The sequence below is a fragment of the Anas platyrhynchos genome, chromosome 33 (assembly GCF_047663525.1).
Source record: "Anas platyrhynchos isolate ZD024472 breed Pekin duck chromosome 33, IASCAAS_PekinDuck_T2T, whole genome shotgun sequence".
NCBI classification, from domain to species: domain Eukaryota; kingdom Metazoa; phylum Chordata; class Aves; order Anseriformes; family Anatidae; genus Anas; species Anas platyrhynchos.
In genome coordinates this window covers 3,898,278-3,919,073 of record NC_092618.1, presented here as the reverse complement: position 1 = coordinate 3,919,073, position 20,796 = coordinate 3,898,278, and the positions used below count along the sequence as shown (strand labels likewise).

The 20,796-nt window shown below is 64.3% G+C and overlaps 2 protein-coding genes across 3 annotated transcripts in view; one reads left to right on the top strand and one right to left on the bottom strand.

Annotated features, from left to right (window-relative positions):
- LOC140000103 (uncharacterized) overlaps positions 1–17,848 on the top strand; it is a 72,089-nt gene extending 54,241 nt beyond the window's left edge. The window contains exons 3-24 of one of the 2 annotated variants that reach the window (XM_072029825.1): positions 1,455–1,557; positions 1,660–1,728; positions 1,827–1,949; positions 3,075–3,239; positions 3,469–3,615; positions 3,702–3,901; positions 4,004–4,208; positions 4,936–5,064; positions 5,671–5,796; positions 5,875–6,000; positions 6,800–6,919; positions 6,992–7,117; positions 7,200–7,325; positions 7,973–8,311; positions 10,109–10,237; positions 10,316–10,638; positions 12,104–12,169; positions 12,654–12,782; positions 14,384–14,533; positions 15,590–15,973; positions 16,066–16,209; positions 17,711–17,848. In XM_072029825.1, coding sequence (XP_071885926.1) covers positions 1,455–1,557; positions 1,660–1,728; positions 1,827–1,949; positions 3,075–3,239; positions 3,469–3,615; positions 3,702–3,901; positions 4,004–4,208; positions 4,936–5,064; positions 5,671–5,796; positions 5,875–6,000; positions 6,800–6,919; positions 6,992–7,117; positions 7,200–7,325; positions 7,973–8,311; positions 10,109–10,237; positions 10,316–10,638; positions 12,104–12,169; positions 12,654–12,782; positions 14,384–14,533; positions 15,590–15,973; positions 16,066–16,110 — 3,330 coding nt within the window. In that variant the 3' untranslated portion in view covers positions 16,111–16,209; positions 17,711–17,848. Of the gene's footprint in view, positions 1–1,454; positions 1,558–1,659; positions 1,729–1,826; positions 1,950–3,074; positions 3,240–3,468; positions 3,616–3,701; positions 3,902–4,003; positions 4,209–4,935; positions 5,065–5,670; positions 5,797–5,874; positions 6,001–6,799; positions 6,920–6,991; positions 7,118–7,199; positions 7,326–7,972; positions 8,312–10,108; positions 10,238–10,315; positions 10,639–12,103; positions 12,170–12,653; positions 12,783–14,383; positions 14,753–15,589; positions 15,974–16,065; positions 16,210–17,710 lie in introns of those variants that run through there. The other variant, XM_072029826.1, reaches the window with a different exon arrangement.
- A 730-nt stretch (positions 17,849–18,578) lies between these two features.
- Positions 18,579–20,283, bottom strand: LOC140000178 (potassium channel subfamily K member 6-like). Its single transcript, XM_072029962.1, has 3 exons — positions 20,173–20,283; positions 19,508–20,084; positions 18,579–18,755 (listed from the first exon to the last, which is right to left on the bottom strand). The coding sequence occupies exons 1-3, from the start codon at positions 20,281–20,283 to the stop codon at positions 18,607–18,609; spliced, it is 837 nt and encodes a 278-aa protein (XP_071886063.1). The 3' UTR covers positions 18,579–18,606.
- Between the last annotated feature and the right edge of the window lie 513 nt (positions 20,284–20,796).

The window sequence follows — 20,796 nt, the reverse complement described above, 5'->3', positions numbered from 1 at the left end:
GTCTCTGTCCCTCTGGTGGTTGTGAAGATGAAGGCCGTAGTCTTCCTCGGCGTTGTGGTTCAACTTCTTTTTTTAGTTGGTCATGTTGGCCCAGCGTGAGACAGGAAGGCAGGATGTTGATACACTAGTTTAACAACTTATCAGGAGATGGTTACATGAGCTTTGCAGCAGGGTCTTTGAACGAAAGAGGCAACTGAGATGCAGAAGGAGAGAAGGGGAGGGGGTTCTCTTTTTTGTTACATTAAGCAAAAGAATTTTCATAGTGTCTAGCCAAGTATTATCCAGCTCCTTACTTCAGCAGGGAGCTTTTGCAACTCCTGCTCCTCAAACGGAACTCCTTGTTTTTATAATACAAAAGACAATGAACAAACATTTATTGTGTATTACATGGTGAGGCCGCCCCTCAGGTGCTGTGCTCAGCTTTGGGCCCCTCAGTACCAGAAGGACATCGAGGCCCTGGAGTGTGCCCAGAGCAGGGCTACAAAGCTGGGGAAGGGCCTGGGGCACAAGTCCTGTGAGGAGCGGCTGAGGGAGCTGGGGGTGGTTGGTCTGCGGAAGTGGAGGCTCAGGGGAGACCTCACTGTACTCTACAACTTCCTGAAGGGAGGTTGTGATGAGGAGGGGGTCAGCCTCTTTTCTCAGATAACTAATGATAGGACTTGAGGAAATGGCCACAAGTTGTGCCTGGGGAGATGGGGGACATGGGGATGGGGATGGGGACTTGGGGGCGGGGATGGGGACATGGGGACAGGGATGGGGACATTGGGATGGGGACATGGGGATGGGGACATTGGGGTGGGGATGGGGACATTGGGGTGGGGACATTGGGGTGGGGACATTGGGATGGGATGGGGACATTGGGGTGGGGATGGGGACATGGGGATGGGGACATTGGGGTGGGGACATTGGGATGGGGATGGGGACATTGGGGTGGGGATGGGGACATGGGGATGGGGACATTGGGGTGGGGATGGGGACATGGGGATGGGGACATTGGGGTGGGGACATTGGGGTGGGGACATTGGGATGGGATGGGGACATTGGGGTGGGGATGGGGACATGGGGATGGGGACATTGGGGTGGGGACATTGAGATGGGGATGGGGACATTGGGGTGGGGATGGGGACATGGGGATGGGGACATTGGGGTGGGGACATTGGGGTGGGGACATTGGGGTGGGGACATTGGGATGGGGATGGGGACATTGGGGTGGGGATGGGGACATGGGGATGGGGACATTGGGATGGGGATGGGGACATGGGGATGGGGACATTGGGGTGGGGACATGGGGATGGCACCGTGAGCACGGGGAGGTGGCCGAGGATGTGGGGCTGGGGACGTGGTGGGGACACGGAGGGGGACCTGGGGATCCAGGTGGGGACATGGGGACGTGGGGGGGGACATGGGGACACGGGGGGGGTCCCGGCGCCCCCCGACCCCCCCGCCCCGTGCAGTGCAGCTCGCCCCTGCCCGGTCTGCGCACCCAGGACGTCTGCTGCCGGGGGGCCGGCGTGGCCTGGGGGGTGCACGAGTGCCAGCCCTGCGACGCCGACCCCCGTAAGGCAGCGGGGTTTTTTTTGGGGTTATGGGGTTGGGGGGGGTTCTGCGGTGTGTGGGGGGGGCTCACTTTGTCCCCCCCTCCCCCCCCCCCATTTGCAGCGAACCCCCCCGCCGTGGGGCAGCACCCCTGCCCCAAAGGTTTCCGCCGCGCCAACGGCTCCTGCGTGGGTGAGTTTGGGGAGATTTATTTTTGGGGGGGTTAAAAGGGGATGGGGGGGGTTTTGGGGTGCTGACCCCCACCCTGTGTGTGTGCGTCCCCCCCCCAGATGTGGATGAGTGCCAGGAGGGGGGGTTCTGCAAGAACGGGCTCTGCACCAACACCCGGGGCAGCTTCGCCTGCCTCTGCCACGAGGGCTTCATCCTGGACTCGTCCCGGAGCAGCTGCATCTGTGGGATCGGGATGGGATTGGGGGTGGGGTTGGGGGTGGGGTTGGGGTTGGGATTATGGGTGGGGTTGGGGTTGGGATTGGGATTGGGATTGGGAATGGGATTGGGATTGGGATTGGGGTTGGGGTTGGGGTTGGGGTTGGGGCTGGGATTGGGGTTGGGGTTGGGATTGGGATTGGGGTTGGGATCGGGATGGGATTGGGGGTGGGATTGGGATTGGGATTGGGGGTGAGGTTGGGGTTGGGGTTGAGATTGGGGTTGGGGTTGGGGGTGGGGTTGGGGTTGGGGGTGGGATTGGGGATGAGGTTGGGGTTGGGATTATGGGTGGGGTTGGGATTGGGATTGGGATTGGGGTTGGGGCTGGGGTTGGGGTTGGGATTGGGGGTGAGGTTGGGGTTGGGATTGGGATTGGGATTGGGATTGGGATTGGGATTGGGATTGGGGTTGGGGTTGGGATTGGGATTGGGATTGGGATTGGGATTGGGGTTGGGGCAGGGGCTGGGGCTGGGGCTGGGATTGGGATTGGAATTGGAATTGGGGTTGGGGTTGAGGTCGGGGCAAGGCCTGGAATTGTGGTAGGCATTGGGATTGGGGTTGGAATTGGGATTAGGGTTGGGATTGGGATTGTGGTTGGGATGTGGATGGGGATGGGGTGAGGAGGGAGTAGGGGTTGGGATTGGAGTTGGAGTTGGGATTGGGAGGGGATGGGGATGGGATGGGGATGGGGGTGGTCTGAAATGGAATAGGGATTGGGATTGGGATTGGGATTGGGATTGGGAGGGGATAGGGAAGGGAAGAGGAAGGGGAAAGGATTGGGGTGGGATTGGGATGGGAACAGGATGAAATGGGATTGGGGTTAGGACCAGGACTAGGACTGGAATTGGGATTGGGATTGGGATTGGGATTGGGATTGGGATTGGGGTTTTGGGGTTGGGATTGGAATTGGGGTTGGGATTGGGATTGGGGTTAGGACCAGGACTAGGACTGGGATTGGGATTGGAATTGGGGTTGGGATTGGAATTGGGGTTGGGATTGGGATTGGGGTTAGGACCAGGACTAGGACTGGGATTGGGATTGGGATTGGGATTAGGGTGACCGGTACCACCCCCCCGCCCCCCCCCCCCCAGCCCACCAGGTGATCTCGGAGGCGCGGGGGCCATGTTACCGGGTGCTGCGGGAGGGGCGCTGCGCGCTGCCCACCCTGCGCAACATCACCCGCCAGATCTGCTGCTGCAGCCGCGTGGGCAAGGCCTGGGGGCCGGCGTGCCAGCGCTGCCCCCCCTTCGGCTCCGGTGAGCCCCCCCGGGACCCCCCCAACCCCTTGGGATCCCCCCAAAAAAACCCTTTAGGGCGGACCCCCCCAAAAAAAAACAAAAACCCTTTGGGGAGCCTCCGTTTCATGGGATTTGCACCCAAAGCCACGGGCTCACCCTTTGGAGGGGGTTTTTTTTTGGGGGAGGGGGGTAATTTTTTTTGGGGGGGGGTCCATTTTGACACCCCCTTTCCCCCCTTCAATTGCAGAGGGGTTCAAGGAGATCTGCCCCGCCGGCCCCGGCTACCACTACTCGGCCTCCGACCTGCACTACAACACCCGCTACCTGGGCCAGGACCTGCCCCGTGTCCCCCTGGGGCGTCCCCGTGTCCCCTCCCCAGCTGGGACCGCCGCCCGTGAGCCCCTTGTCCCCCCCGCTTTGTCCCCCCCCACCCCCCCCGGCTGCCAGGACCCCCCCTCACCCCATTGCTCTGCCCCACAGCTCGCTGGCGCCCCGGTCGGCCGCCCCCCAGCAGGTCACCGCCTGTCCCCGAGGTGCCACCGCGGGTCCCCAAGGTGCCACAACGCGTCCCCGAGGTGCCACCACGCGTCCCACACGTGCCACCGCGTGTCCCCGAGGTGCCACCACGGGTCCCCGATGTGCCACCACGTGTCCCCGAGGTGCCACAACGCATCCCCGAGGTACCACCACGTGTCCCCGAGGTGTCACCACATGTCCCTGATGTGCCACCATGTGCCCCTGAGGCACCACCGCATGTCCCTGAGGTGCCACATGTCCCCAAGGTTCCACAGCGGGTCCCTGAGGCGCCACAACGTGTCCCCGAGGTGCCACCAGACGTCCCCGAGGTGCCACAACGCGTCCCCGAGGTGCCACCGCGCATCCCCGAGGTGCCACCACCAGCCCCCGAGGTTGTCATCGTGCCTCGACCCACCCTGGGGCTGCTGGGACCCCTCCCCACGCCACCCGGCCCGGAGGGTCCGGCACCAGGTAGGGCTGGGGCACTTGTGCACGGCTGCACACGTGTGTGCACCGTTGCACGCATGCATGGTTGCAGATGTGCGCAGGGTTGCACTGTGTGCAGCTGTGTGCGTGCATTTTATTTTATTTTTTGCACGTGTGGTTACGCTCTGCGCCGTTGCACATACACATCTCAGCACAGGCGTGCAAGGTCACACGTGTGTGCATGTGGCTGTGCACTTGTGCATGGTTGCATGCTTGCATGGCTGCATGTGTGCAGTTGCATGTGCACGTGTGCTCAGTTACATGTGCAAGCAGTTACGTGTGCAATTTGCATTTATTCAGTCTCGTTTGTGCACAGTTATAGGCGTGCACAGTTACACACGTGCGTGTTACACGTGTGCACACCATTGCAGGCTTGCCCAGCTGCATGCAGCTGCAGTAGCACGTGTGCATCTCATGCATGCACAGCTAAATATATTGTGCACGTGTGCACGGTTTGCATGCATGACTATTTGCACACGTGTGCACGGCTACATGCATGCCTGCTTACACACGTGTGCACAATGCCTACTTACACACGCCTACACGTGTGCATGTGTCCTGTATGCCTATTTGCACACATGTCCACAGTTGCATGCATGCTTGATTGCGCACACGTGCACAGTGTGCATGCGTGCATGTTTGCACAGGTGTGCACAGCTGCACGCCTGCCCGTTTGCACACACATGTGTTACTCACGTGTGCCCGCTTGCAGCCGCCGGCAGCGTGTGCGAGCGGAACCCGCGGATCTGCGGCCCCGGGCGCTGCGTCCCGCGCCAGGGCGGCTACACCTGCCTGTGCCACCCCGGCTTCTGGCTCAGCACCCAGGGCACCCACTGCATCGGTGAGCGGCGCCCGGCCCCTCCCTGGGCACCCATGTCCCCGTGCACCCACCTCCCCCTGCACTCGTTTCCCCGTGCGCCCATTTCCCTGTGCACCCACCTCCCTGTGCACCTGTTTCCCCATGCACCCACCTCCCCATGCACTCACCCGTTTCCCCGTGCACCTATTTCCCCGTGCAGCCACCCATTTCCTCATGCACCCATTTCCTCACGCACCCATTTCCTTCTGCACCCATTTCCCCATGCGCCCACCTCCCCATGCACCCACCTATTTCCCCATGCACCCACCTCCTCATGTACCCACCCATTTCTCCGTGCACCCATTTCCCCATCTATCCACTTCCTTGTGCACCCACCTCCCCGTGCACCCACCTCTCCAAGCCCCAATTTCCCCCTGCCCCCATTTCCCCATGCACCCGTTTCCCCACGCACCCACCCATCTCTCCATGCCCCCACCTCCCCGTGCCCCCATTTCCCCCTGCCCCCATTTCCCCGCGCACCCACCTCCCCACTCCCCTCTCCCCCTTCCCTCCCACCCACCTCTCCATCCGTCCCCGCTCCTGTCCGTCCGTCTGTCCCCATTGCCGTCCGTCCCCCCGCCTGCCCAGACGTGGACGAGTGCCGGCGCAGCCCCCGGCCCTGCGCCCCCGGCCGCTGCGAGAACACGGTGGGGAGCTTCCGCTGCGTCTGCGGCCCCGGCTACCGGCCCGGCCCCGGCGGCACCGACTGCCAAGGTCAGCAGGGACGGGGGGGGGACAGAGGGGGACAATGGGGACAACGGGGATGGGGCTGAGGTGGCCGTGTCCCCGTAGATGTGGATGAATGCGCCCAGAGCCCCTCGCCCTGCGCCCAGAGCCGCTGCGAGAACTTGCCCGGTGGCTACCGCTGCGTCTGCCCGGCCGGCTACCAGGCCAGCACGCCCACGGGACAGTGCCAGGGTGAGCGGGGACACCGGGCTGTGGGGACACCGGGCTGTGGGGACACTGGGTGTGGGGACACCGGGGTGTGGGGACACCAAGGGTATGGGGACACCAAGGGTATGGGGACACCATCTGCGTGTTCAACACCCATGGGGTCATCGTTCATGGGGTCACCATCCATGGGGTCACCGTGCCATAACGCCACCATCCAAGAACTCAACATCTATGGGGTCAGCAGCCATGGGGTCACCATGCCATAGTGTTGCCAGCCACGGGGTTAAACATCCATGGTGAACCCATCCATAACCTCCCAATACGTGGTGTCCCCATGCGTGGTGTCCCCATGCGTAGTGTCCCCATCCATGGTGTCCCCATCCATGGTGTCCCCATCCATGGTGAACCCATCCATAACCTCCCAATACGTGGTGTCCCCATGCGTGGTGTCCCCATGCGTGGTGTCCCCATCCATGGTGTCCCCATCCATGGTGAACCCATCCATAACCTCCCAATACGTGGTGTCCCCATGCGTGGTGTCCCCATGCGTAGTGTCCCCATCCATGGTGTCCCCATCCATGGTGTCCCCATCCATGGTGAACCCATCCATAACCTCCCAATACGTGGTGTCCCCATGCGTGGTGTCCCCATGCGTGGTGTCCCCATCCATGGTGTCCCCATCCATGGTGAACCCATCCATAACCTCCCAATACGTGGTGTCCCCATCTGTGGTGTCCCCATCCGTGGTGTCCCCGTCCGTGGTGCCACCACCCACGCCCTCCCCGCGGTGCCACCACCGCCGCCCCCTCTCCGTGCCGCGCAGACATCGACGAGTGCGAGAACCACCTGGCCTGCCCCGGCCAGGAGTGCGCCAACACGCCGGGCTCCTTCCAGTGCCGGCCGTGCCGCGACGGCTTCAAGCTGCGCCACGGGCGCTGCGCAGGTACCCGCGTCCCCCCACGTCCCCCCTGTCCCCCCGAGGGGGGGGCCAACCCTTAATTGTGCCACCCCCTAGACGTGGATGAGTGCGCCACGGGCTCGCCCTGCGGTCCCCACGGCCGCTGCAGTAACACCGAGGGCTCCTTCCACTGCCAGTGCCGGCGCGGATACCGGGTGGGTGCCGGCGGCGCGCCATGCGCGGGTGAGTGGTGGGGGCGGCGTGGGGATGGTGCCGTGTCCCCCCCACACCCGACGGCCCCCCCACGGCCCCCATCTGCCCACAGATGTCAACGAGTGCCTGGAGGGCGACTTCTGCTTCCCCCACGGCGAGTGCCTCAACACCGAGGGCTCCTACAGCTGCCTCTGCGCCCAGGGCTATGCCAGCACCCCCGAGGGCACCGCATGCGTTGGTCAGAGCCTGGCATGGTCCCGGTCCCTGTCCCTGTCCCTGTCCCTGTCCCCGTCCCCATACCCATCCCGATCCCATTGCAGTCCCCATTCTCATTGTGGTTTCTATTCCAGTTGCGGTTTTTTAGTCCCAGTTAATCTACTCAGTCCCATCCCCGTGCCTATCCATGTCCCCATCCAATCCCAATCCTATCCCCATCCCAATCCCATCCCCATCCTATCCCATCCCAATGTCTCTCCTTGTCCCCATCCCATCCCACCCCAATCCCAACCCCCATCCCATCTCTGTCTCCATCCCATCCCCATTCCCACCCCAGTCCCCATCCCCATCCCAATCCCATCCCCATCCCACCCCAATCCCATCCCCATCCTACCCTTTTTCCACCCCAATCCCAATCCCACCCCAATCCCATCCCATCCCTTTTCCACCCCATCCCCATTTCCATCCCAATCCCAATCCCACCCCAGTCCCATCCCATCCCACCCCACCCCTCCACCGCCCACCCACGCATCCGGGTACCACGGGGTGCCACCAGCCCCTTGTGTCCCCCTCTTTCCCCGTATCCCCCCTGCCCCCGTGTCCCCCCCCTGTACCCACGTCCACCCCATGCCCATGTCCCCCCCGTCCTCACCCCGTGTCCCCCCCCAGACGTGGACGAGTGCCAGCGCGGGGACGTGTGCCGGGGCGGCCGCTGCGCCAACACCGACGGCGCCTTCGAGTGCCACTGCCCCGCCGGCTTCCGCACCGACGCCGAGCGGGCCCAGTGCCACGGTGAGGGGCTGGGGGGTTGGGGGGGGGGGATTTTGGGTGCCCCCCACCCTGGGGCTGGCGGCGAGGGTGGCCCTGTCCCCGCAGATGTGGACGAGTGCCAGGAGCACGGGGCCGAGTTGTGTGGGGCTGAGCGCTGCGAGAACTTGCCCGGATCCTACCGCTGCGTGCCCGCCTGCCAGCACGGCTACCGGCCCCGGGACGGCGGGGGGTGTGAGGGTGAGCGGGGATTGGGATTGGGATTGGGATTGGGATTGGGGTTGGGGTTGGGGTTGGGGTTGGGATTGGGATTGGGATTGGGATTGGGATTGGGATTGGGATTGGGGTTGGGGTTGGGGTTGGGGTTGGGATTGCGATTGGGATTGGGATTGGGATTGGGATTGGGGTTGGGGTTGGGGTTGGGGTTGGGGTTGGGGTTGGGGATGGAGATAGAGACCAATAGTGGATGGGTTTAGGGACTGGGATTGGGATGGGGATGGGAGGGGATGGGATTGGGGTGGGATTGGGATGGGGATGGGAGGGGATTGGGGTGGGGATGGGAGGGGATTGGGATGGGATTGGGATGGGATGGGATTGGGATGGGATGGGGATGGGGATGGGAGGAGATTGGGGTGGGGATGGGATGGGGATGGGGATGGGGATGGGGGCTTGGGGATTGGGATTGGGGATGGGGATGGGGGTGGGGATTGGGATTGGGGTTGGGGTTGGGATTGGGGTGGGGATGGAGATAGAGACCGATAGTGGATGGGTTTAGGGACTGGGACTAGGATGGGGATGGGAGGGGATGGGATTGGGGTGGGATTGGGGTGGGGATGGGATGGGGATGGGAGGGGATGGGATTGGGGTGGGATTGGGATGGGGATGGGATGGGGATGGGATGGGGATGGGATTGGGATTGGGGTGGGGATGGAAATGGAGACTAATAATGGATGAAAATAGGGACTGGGACTGGGACTGGGACTGGGACTGGGACTGGGACTGGGACTGGGACTGGGACTGGGACTGGGACTGGGATGGGGATGGGGATGGGAGGGGATGGGAGGGGATTGGGGTGGGGATGGGAGGGGATGGGATTGGGGTGAGATTGGGATGGGGATGGGAGGGGGATGGGAGGGGATTGGGGTGGGGATGGGATGGGTTGGGATGGGATGGGATGGGATGGGGATGGGATTGGGGTGGGGATGGAAATGGAGACTAATAATGGATGAAAATAGGGACTGGGACTGGGACTGGGACTGGGACTGAGACTGGGACTGGGACTGGGACTGGGACTGCGACTGGGACTGGGACTGAGACTGGGACTGAGACTGGGACTGGGACTGGGACTGGGACTGGGATGGGGATGGAATGGGTTTGGAATGGGGATGGGGGTGGGATTGGAACAGGATTGGGATGGGGATGGAGATGGAGACCAATAATGGATGAAAAGAGGGGGTGGGATTGGGATGGGATTGGGATGGGATTAGGGTGAGATTGGGATGGGGTTGGGGATGGGATGTGAATGGAGACAGGTCCAGGGACCACACTATGGGGTTTAGGGGCAGGGGGATTTCTCCATGGGGTTAGGAGGGGGACGGACAGCAGGGGCCATGGCATGGGGGACATCAGGGACAAGCCAATGGGGCACAATAGGGACAAAGCTATGGGGGACATGGAAAAAACAACGGGGATGCTGGGGACAAGCCAATGGGGTCGAGGTGCAGGGGGACTTCTCTATGGGGTCAGGATGGGGATGGGCAGCAGGGGACATCAGGGACAACACCACGGGAGATAATGGGGACAAAACGATGGGGGACATTGGGGACAAGCCAATGGGGCCACTGGGGACAAGCCAATGGGGTCGAGGTGCAGGGGGGCTTCTCCATGGGGTCAGGATGGAGACGGAGAGCAGGGACCATCGGGGGACAGTGGGGACCCCCCCATGGGGCTGAGCTTTTGGGGGACGGCTCCACGCTCCCCCCCCCAATGTCCCCACCGCCCCCTCCCCCCAAAAAAACGTCACCTCCCCGCTTGCAGACGAGGACGAGTGCGCCGAGGGGGGGTCCCGCTGCGGCCCCCACGCCGCCTGCCACAACCTCCCCGGCTCCTTCCAGTGCGCCTGCCACCAGGGCTACGAGGCCGCCCGGCACGGCCACCACTGCCAGGGTACGGGGACAGCGGGGACAGCAGGGGGGGGACACCCAGAGTGACACTGAGCCCCCCCCCTTCGTGTTTCCCCCCCAGACGTGGACGAGTGCGCGACGCTGCCGGGGGTGTGCGGGGCGGCGCGCTGCGAGAACGTGGACGGCTCCTTCCTCTGCCTCTGCCCCGACGGGGGGCACGAGTTCGATCCGGTGACGGGGACGTGCGGGGGACCCCCCCCAGCGACCCCACTCCTCCGGCCCCCCCCGGAGCCGTGGAAGCCCCCCCGGGCTTGGCGGCGTGCTTCAGCCCCGCCTGCGGGGTGCTGGCGCCCAACGTCAGCCGGCAGCAGTGCTGCTGCAGCGTGGGGGGCGCCTGGGGGGTCCGCTGCCCCCCCCCGAGGCCGTGCCCCACGCCTGGAACCGGTGGGGACATGGGGACGCTATGGGGGGGGGAGGGGATTGGGGATGGCGTGGGGTGGGAAGGGATTGGGGTGGGAGTGGGATTGGGGATGGGGATTGGGATTGGGGATGGGGATGGGGATGGGGATTGAGGATGGGATTGGGGATGGGATTGGGGATGGGATTGGGGATGGGATTGGGGATGGGGATGGGGATGGGGATGGGGATGGGATTGGGGATGGGATTGGGGATGGGATTGGGGATGGGGATGGGGATGGGATTGGGGATGGGATTGGGGATGGGGATGGGATTGGGGATGGGGGATTGGGATTGGGGATGGGGGATTGGGATTGGGATTGGGGATGGGTTTGGGGATGGGGATGGGATTGGGGATGGGGATGGGATTGGGGATGGGATTGGGGATGGGGATGGGGATGGGGATGGGATTGGGGATGGGGGATTGGGATTGGGGATGGGGGATTGGGATTGGGAGTGGGGATGGGTTTGGGGATGGGGATGGGATTGGGGATGGGGATGGGATTGGGGATGGGATTGGGGATGGGGATGGGGATGGGGGATTGGGATTGGGATTGGGATTGGGGATGGGGATGGGGATGGGGATTGGGGATGGGGGATTGGGATTGGGATTGGGGATGGGATTGGGGATGGGGATGGGATTGGGGATGGGATTGGGGATGGGATTGGGGATGGGATTGGGGATGGGTTTGGGGATGGGGATGGGATTGGGGATGGGATTGGGGATGGGGATGGGGATGGGGATGGGGATTGGGGATGGGAATGGGGATGGGGATGGGGGATTGGGATTGGGATTGGGGATGGGATTGGGGATGGGGATGGGATTGGGGATGGGATTGGGGATGGGGGATTGGGATTGGGATTGGGGATGGGGACGGGGATGGGGATGGGGATGGGGATGGGGATGGGGATGGGGATTGGGACTGGGATGGGAAGGGATGGGGATAGGACTGGGATGGGATGGGATGGGATTGGGATTGGAGTGGAGTGGGATGGGATGCGATTTGGGATGGGATGGGATGGCGATGGGATTGGAGTTGCAATTGGGACTGGGATGGGATGGGATTGGGATGGAGATAGGATTAGGATTGGGATGGGATTGGGATAGGATTGGGGGGGTGGAGATGGAATTGGGATGGGGTTGGTGATGGGATTGAGATAGATTGGGATTGGGACTGGGATGGAATGGGGATGGGATGGGGATGGGATGAGGATGGGACTGGGATTGGGGTGGGAAGGGATTGGGATGGGTTTGGGGTGGTGATGGGATTTGGGATGGGGATGGGGATGGGATTGTAAAGGGATTGGGATTGGGGTGGGTATTGCCAGGGATTAGGACTGGGATGGGATGGGATTGGGATCGGGGTGTGGATGGGGACAGGGATGGGCTGGGGATGGGGTCAGGATGGTGCCAAGGTGCAGGGGGGGTGACACCTCTGTCCCCCCCCCCAAGCCGAGCACCGAGCCCTCTGCCCCCACGGGACCGGCCAGACCACGGGGCCCCAGGGCTCAGCAGCAGGTCAGTGCGGCCGCGGGGGGGGCACAGCGATGGGGCCCCCCCCATTTGGGGCTCCCTCCGTTTAGGGACTCCCCCCCCTACTCAGGGGCTCCCCCCTGTATTTAGCGGTTCCCCAATGTTGGGGATGCCTCCCCATTTTGGGGATGCCACCCCTGTTTTGGGGCTCCCCCATTTATGGGATGCCCCCCGTTTTGGGGACTCACCCCCCCTAATTTGGGAATGGCCCCCATTTGGGGGACTCACCCCTCCCATTTTGGGGATGTCCCCATTTTTCAGGGTGCCCCCTCAATTTGGGGATGCCCCCCCTATTTTGTGGGGTTACGCCCCTCCCCTTTTGGGTGCATCCCGCCTATTTTGGGGCAATACCCCCCCTATTTTGGGGTTCCCCTCCTATATAGGGGCTCCCCCGTTTCGGGGGTGCCCCCCCCAATTCCGAGGACCCTCCCCCTGACGTCGCCCCCCCCCTTACCCCCTTACCCCCCAGATGTGGACGAGTGCCGGGTGTTCGCGCCGCAGCTGTGCCGGGGGGGGGTCTGCATCAACGCCGCCCCCGGCTTCAGCTGCTACTGCCCCAGCGGCTACTACTACGAGCAGGAGCACCTGCAGTGCGTGGGTGAGCACCCAGCATCCCCAGCACCCTCCCAGCACCCCCCCAGCACCCCCCCAGCACCCCCAGCACCCTGACCTCAGCACCCCCAGCACCCTACTTGTGCCCTGGGTGCACCCTGCCTGCACCCTGAGCACCCTGCCTGCACCCTGAGAGCACCCTACTTGCACCCTGACTGCACCCTAAGAGCACCCTGTGCACCCCGAGCACCCTACTCGCACCTTGAGCACCCTGCCAGCACCCCCAGCACCCTGCCAGCACCCCCAGCACCCCCAGCACCCCCAGCACCCTGACCTCAGCACCCTAATTGTGCCCTGAGTGCGCCCTACTTGCACCCTGCCTGCACCCTACTTGCACCCTGAGAGCACCCTGAGCACCCAGCCAGCACGCTGAGCTCCCTACCTGCACCCTGAGCACACAACCTGTACCCAGAAAGCACCCTAAGAGCACCCTGGCTGCACCCTGAGCACCCTCTTTGCACCCTGAGCACCCAACTTGTGCCCTGCCAGCACCCTACCTGCACCCTGAGCACCCTGCCTGCACCCAGCCAGCACCCTGAGCACCCAACTTGCATCCTGAGCACCCTGAGCGTGCCCTGTCTGCACCCTGAGCACCCAAATTATGCCCTGAGTGCGCTCTACCTGCACCCTGAGCACCCTACTTGCACCCTGCCAGCACCCTGAGCACCCTGCCTGCACCCAGCTCACACCCTGAGAGCACCCTGCCCACACGCTTCCAGCACCCTGCCTGCACCCTGAGCATCCTGCCAGCACCCAGCCAGCACCCTGAGCACCCAACTTATGCCCTGAGTGCACCCTACTTGCACCCTGAGCACCCAACTTGTGCCCTGCCAGCACCCTGCCTGCACCCTGAGCACCCTAATTGTGCTCTGAGTGCACCCTGGCTGCACCCTGAGCACCCTCTTTGCACCCTGAGCACCCAACTTGTGCCCTGAGTGCGCTCTACCTGCACCCTTAGCACCCTACTTGCACCCTGACTGCACCCTGAGCACCCTGCCTGCACCCAGCTCACACCCTGAGCACCCTGCCCACACCCTTCCAGCACCCAGCCAGCACCCTGAGCACCCTGAGCGTGCCCTACCTGCACCCTGAGCACCCTAATTGTGCTCTGAGTGCACCCTGGCTGCACCCTGAGCACCCTCTTTGCACCCTGAGCACCCAACTTGTGCCCTGAGTGCGCTCTACCTGCACCCTGAGCACCCTACTTGCACCCTGACTGCACCCTGAGCACCCTGCCTGCACCCAGCTCACACCCTGAGCACCCTGCCCACACCCTTCCAGCACCCAGCCAGCACCCTGAGCACCCTGAGCGTGCCCTACCTGCACCCTGAGCACCCTAATTGTGCTCTGAGTGCACCCTCCCTGCACAATACCTGCACCCTGAGCACCCAACTTGTGCCCTGAGTGCACCCTCCCTGCACCCTCAGCACCCTGCCTGCACCCTGTCTGCACCCCGAGCACCCTACTCGCACCCCAAGCACCCTGCCCTCAGCCCCCCGAGCACCCTTCCAGCCCCCCGAGCCCCCTTCCAGCCCCCCCCCCCGTGCCCCCCACCCCCTTGCCGACCACCACCGCCCCCCCCCCCAGATAACGACGAGTGCCAGGACGAGGACGCGGAGCCGTGCATCGGGGGCCGCTGCGTCAACACGGTGGGCTCCTACTTCTGCTCCTGCGCCCCCCCCCTGGTGCTGGACGGCTCCCAGCGCCGCTGCGTCACCAACGACACCCGCGCCATGGGTGAGGCCACCCCCTGTCACCCCCCCCGTGTCACCGTCACCCCCCCCGTGTCGCCCTGTCCCCACGTGTCCCCATATCCCTGCCCTATGTCCCCGTGGCCCCCCATCCCCGTGTCCCGGCACTGTCCCCTGATGCCCCCCCCGTGTCCCCATGTCCCACATCCTGATGTCCCACGTCACCGTGTCCCCACGTCCTGTGTCCCCATATCCCCATGGCGCTGTATCCCCCATGTCCCCAAATCCCCGTGTCCCTGTGTCCCCATGTCCCACGTCGCCTCCCCTTGTCCCACATCCCCCTGTCCCACGTCACCATATCCCCGTGTCCCCATGTCCCCATGTCCCACATCCCTTCATCCCAGTGTCCCCCATTGTCTCCCCACATCCCACATCACCTCCCCATGTCCCCACCTCACTGTGTCCCCATGTCCCCGTGTCCCCATGTCCCCACGTCCCTATGACCCCACAGCCACGTGGCCCCATAGCCTCATGTTGCCATGCACCCGTGTCCCCTACGGCCCCTTGTCCCCTTGTCCCCATGTCCCCATGTCCCTAAGGCCCTATAGCCTCACATCCCTGTGTCCCCATGTCCCCCCATGTCCCTGTCCCCCCCCCCATGCCCACGTCCCCATGCCCCCTCCCATGCCCACGACCCCCCCATCCCCTATACCCATGTCCCCATGTCCCCATGTCCCCAAGACCCCACACAGGGGGACCCCCACCCTGCCCCCCTCCTACCCCAGCAATAGGGACCCCCCCCAGACCCCCATAATGGGGACCCCATGGGCACCCCCCAGAGTGGGTCCCCCTTAGACACCCCCCCCATGATTGGGACCCCTTGGACCCCCCCCATAACAGGGACCCCTTTGCCCCCCCCAATAATGGGAACCCCTCCCACCACCCCACAACGCCCCCCCCCTAATGGAGACCCCTTGGGCACCCCCCATATAACAGTGCCCCCCCCACCTCTTTACACCCCCCCCCTTAGCATCCCCAATTTTTAGGACCCCACCCCACAACCTGCCCCCCCCCCCATTTTTTTTTCTCCCCCCCCCCCCAGATGACTTCGAGTTCCTCTGCAACGTCCTGCGCCCCCCCGGCCCGGGGCTGGGCCCCCCCTACGAATACGGCCCCGAATACCCCCCCCACTACGGGCTGCCCTACGGCCCCCTCCCCTTTGGGGGTCCGGGCCCCCGCCTGCCCCCCCCGGGGCTGCGCGCCGACTACGACCCCTATGGGCTGGGGGGGGGCTACGACCCCCGCGGGGACGCCCTTTACGCCGCCCCCCCCTGCTACGAGGACTTGGAGGATTTCGAGGGGTCCCGCCGGGGCCCCCCCCGCTCCTCCCGGCCCCGCAGCCCCCCCAGCGCCCCCCAGGACCCCCCCCCGTGGCTCTTCCAGCCCCACGGTGTGGCCGAGCGGCCGGGGCGAGCCAGCGAGGACGGTGAGTTTGGGCGGGGGGGGGGATTGAGGGGTTTTGGGGGGGGATTTTGTTTTTTTTATGGGGAGGGGGCTGACGGGGACCCCCCCCCGCAGACCCCCGGGACGAGGCGCTGCCGCCGGAGCTGTGCGGGGTGCTGAGCGGCTGCGAGCATGGGCACTGCGTGCGGGTGCCCCAGGGCTTCACCTGCGCCTGCGACCCCGGCTACCGGCTGGACGCGGCACGCGTGGCCTGCGTGGGTGAGACACGGCCTAATCCCGGCCTAATCCGGCCTAATCCGGCCTAATCCGGCCTAGTCCCGGCCTAGTCCCGGCATAATCCCGGCCTGATTCCGGCATAATCCCGGCCTGATCCCGGCATAATCCCGGCATAATCCCGGCCTAATCCGGCCTAATCCGGCCTAGTCCCGGCCTAGTCCCGGCATAATCCCGGCCTGATCCCGGCATAATCCCGGCATAATCCCGGCCTAATCCGGCCTAATCCGGCCTAGTCCCGGCATAATCCCGGCCTAATCCGGCCTAATCCGGCCTAATCCCGGCCTAATCCGGCCTAGTCCCGGCATAATCCCGGCCTAATCCGGCCTAATCCCGGCCTGATCCCGGAATAATCCCGGCCTGATCCCGTCCTAATTCCTTCATAATCCCGGCCTAATCCCGGCCTAATCTGGCATAATCCAGGCCTAATCCCGGCCTGATCCCGGCCTAATCCTGGCCTAATCTCGGCCTGATTCCGGCCTGATCCCGGCACAATCCCGGCCTGATCCCGGCATAATCCCAGCCTGTTCCCATCCCAATCCCATCCCATCCCAAACCCCAGTCCCAGCCCAAATCCCACCCCATCCCATCCCCAATCCCACTTTAATCCAACCCCCAATCCCACCCTAATCCAACCCCAAATCCTACCCCAATCCTACCCCAATCCTACCCCAAATCCCGATCCCATGCCCATTCCATACCCCCAATCCCAATCCCACCCCAATCCCATCCCCACCCCCCCCAATCCCATCTGCAACCCCTTCCCACCCCAGTCCGACCCCAAATCCAATCCCAATCCCACCCCAAATCCCAACTAAATCCCAATCCCGCCCCAAATCCCAACCAATCTCAGTCCCACCCCAAATCCCTTCCCATCCCAACACAAACCCATCCTAATCCCACCCCAATCCCATCCCAAATCTCACCTCAATCCCATCCGCAACCCCTCCCCACCCCAGTCTAACCCCAAATCCAATCCCAACCCCAATCCCACCCCAAATCCTACCCAATCCCAATCCAACCCCAATCCCACCCCAATCCCCCCTCAAATCCCCCCCAAATCCTCCCCAATCCTACCCCAATCCCCCCCCAAATCCCCCCCAATCCCAATCCCACCCCAATCCCATCCCAATCCCCCACAATCCCAATCCCCCCCAAATCCCACCCCAATCCCATCCCCATCCCCCTCAATCCCACCCCAAAACCCACACAATCCCAATTCCACCCCACCCCAATCCCACCCCAATCCCATCCCAATCCCATCCCAATCCCCCTCAATCCCACCCCAATCCCCCCCAATCCCAATCCCACCCCAATCCCCCCCAACCCCCCCCAATCCCACCCCAAATCCCACCCCATTCCCCCCCCAATCTCCCCCAATCCCCCCAAAACCCCCCAATCCCACCCCAATCCCACCCCAAATCCCCCCCAACCCCCCTTAATCCCCCTCCCCGACCCCCCCTGACCCCCCCCCTTTTCCCCGCAGACCTCGACGAGTGCTCGGAGGCCGCCCTGTGCCGGGGGGGGCGCTGCCTCAACACCCCCGGCTCCTTCCGCTGCCTCTGCCCCCCCGGCTCTGTCCCGGCGCAGGGACCCCCCCGCTGCGTCCCCGCGCGCCCCCCGGCCTGAGCCCCCCCCTCCCCATCCCGGGGGGGGGGGCCCTGTATTTATTGTCTGTATATATCGGAGCTGGGGGGGGGGGGGGGATGGAGAGACACTGGGGGGCACCGTCCGGCATCCCCCCCCCGCCCGCTGTGGGGTGAGGTGGGGGGGGGGCTCCTGGGGGTGCCCATGGGGGTGCCCGGCCCCCCGCTCCCTCCCCCCCCGTCCATGTGAGCCCCCCCTCACTTCCCCCCCAATTTTTACAGAATAAAGGTTTTCTATAAAATGAGCTGGGGGGGGGGGGAGTTCTTTCATCCTAATAGGGTCGGGTGGGGGGGGGGCTGTGGTGTCACAGGGACTGGGACCCCAAATGGGACCCCCCCCTCATGAGTCTGGACCCCCCTACTTGGGACTGGGACCCCTCTATGGGTTTGGGACCCCCCCCAGTGGGACTGGGACCCCCCCCATGTATCTGCTCCCCCCCTCAATGTGTCTGCCCCCCCCAATGGGACTGGGAGCCCCCCATGTGTCTGGGACCCCTCCATGGGTTTGGGGACCCCCCCCAATGGGATCAGGATCCCCACCCCAATGGTGCTGTGACCCCCCCCCCCATGGGTCTGTGACCCCCCAATGGGACCGGGAACCCCCCTATTGGACCTGGGACCCCCCCCATGTGTCTGGGACCCCCCCCATGTGTCTGGGACCCCCCCCCCCATGCATCTGGGACCCCCAACCCCCCCCAGTGACCACAGCGAGCCCGTCGCGCTTCGAGCCCCCCGTTTATTGCCCCCCCTCGTCCAGCAGCCCCCCGTCCTCCTCGGGGGGGTCCGGGGGGGGGCGCAGCGCGGCGCTGACCCCGTGCAGCTCCAGCAGCTGCTGGAAGGCCGCCAGCAGCAGCAGCGCCGCCGTCACCCCCAGCAGCAGGTAGGCTGGGGGGGGGGGACACAGCGGTCAGAGACCCCCACCCCCCCGTGGAGACCCCCACCCCATGGAGAGATCCCCATGGAGACCCCCCCCCAATGAAGACCCAATCCGCCATGGTGACCCCATCCATGAAGACCCCGCCACCATGAAGACCCCACCCCAATGGAGACCCAACCACCATGGAGACCCCAACCATGGAGACCCAACCACCATAAAGACACCACCCCAATGGAGACCCCAACCACGAAGACCCCAACCACGAAGATCCCAACCATGAAGACCCCAACCATCTAAACCCCAACCATGGAGACCCCAACCATGAAGACCCCAACCATGAAGACCCCAACCATAAAGACCCCAACCATGAAGACCCCAACCATCTAAACCCCAACCATGGAGACCCCAACCATGAAGACCCCAACCATGAAGACCCCAACCATAAAGACCCCAACCATGAAGACCCCAACCACCATGGAGAACCCAACCATGAAGACCCCCAACCACGAAGATCCAACCACCATGAAGACCCCAACCATGAGGACCCCAACCACCTAAACCCCAACCATGGAGACACCAACCATGAAGACCCCAACCATGAAGACCCCACCACCATAAAGACCCCACCCCAATGAAGACCCCCCCCACCAAGAAGACCCCAACCACATAGCCCCAACCCCCACATAACCCCAACCCCAGATCCCCAAACCCCAACGCCCCCCACCCCAACGCCCCCCCCCAACCCCCCGCCCCCGCTCACCGGCCAAGGCCACCCGGTAGAGGTGGCGCGGGGGCTGCCCCTCCGGTGCCCCCGCCGCGTCCCCCAGCCCCACGGTGGTGACGGCCATGCCGCAGAAGAAGACGGCGTCCAAGAAGCTCCCGGAGCCCCCCAGGGCCCACAGGGCGGCGGCAGGCAGCAGCACGAAGCCCCCCGCCACCGCCCCCGCCAGCAGCCCCAAATGGAGCCCGGCGGCCCCCCGGGGGCTCCAACCCCACCGCGTCCTCAGGTAGCGCCGGGGCCACCGGGTGACCGGCACCGAAAGCCACCGGGCCACCACCGCCAACGTCAACACCGTGAAGGGGACGCCCAGCGCCGCGTAGGCCAAGCAGAAGGCTTTGCCCCCCGGGGACAGGGGGGCCACGGGGCCGTAGCCTGGGGGGGGGGGGGAAAATTTAGGGGGGGACCCCCCCCGGTAAGTGAAAGGGGAGGGGGGACCCCTGGGGGTGGTGGGGGGAGGTTGGGGGCTTGGTGGTGATGGGGGTCCTGGGCGAACTGGGGGGCTCTGTGGGCTGGGGGGGTCCTGGTGGGGCTGGGGGAGGGCCTGGGGGTCCCAGTGCTAAAGGGGGTCCCAAAACCCATGGGGGTCCTGAGGTTCTCAGGGGGCTCGGTGCCTATGGGGGGCCATGGAGGGTCCTGGTGCCCACGGGGGTCCTGGTGTTCATGGGGGTCCCGGTGTTCTTGGGGGGGTCCCGGGGGGGCCTGGTGCTCAGAGGCGTCCTGGGGGAATTGGTGCTCATGGGGGTCCTGGGGTTCATGGGGGTCCCGGGGGTCTCAATGGGGGGCTGCGGGGGGCTACAGGGGGCTATATGGGGCTAGGGGGGCTATAGGGGGCTCTAGGGTGCTATGGGGGGCTATTGGGGGCTACGGGGGGCTATGGGTGGCTACGGGGGGCTGTACTCGGCTCTGGTGAGGCCGCACCTCGAGTACTGTGTTCAGTTTTGGGCCCCTCGCTACAAGAAGGACATGGAGGTGCTTGAGCAGGTCCAGAGAAGGGCGACGAAGCTGGTGAGGGGCCTGGAGAACAAGTCCTACGAGGAGCGGCTGAGGGAGCTGGGCTTGTTCAGCCTGGAGAAGAGGAGGCTCAGGGGCGACCTTATCGCTCTTTACAGATACCTTAAAGGAGGCTGTAGTGAGGTGGGGGTTGGCCTGTTCTCCCACGTGCCTGATGACAGGATGAGGAGGAATGGGCTAAAGTTGCGCCAGGGGAGTTTTAGGTTGGATCTTAGGAAGAACTTCTTTACCGAAAGGGTTGTTAGGCACTGGAACAG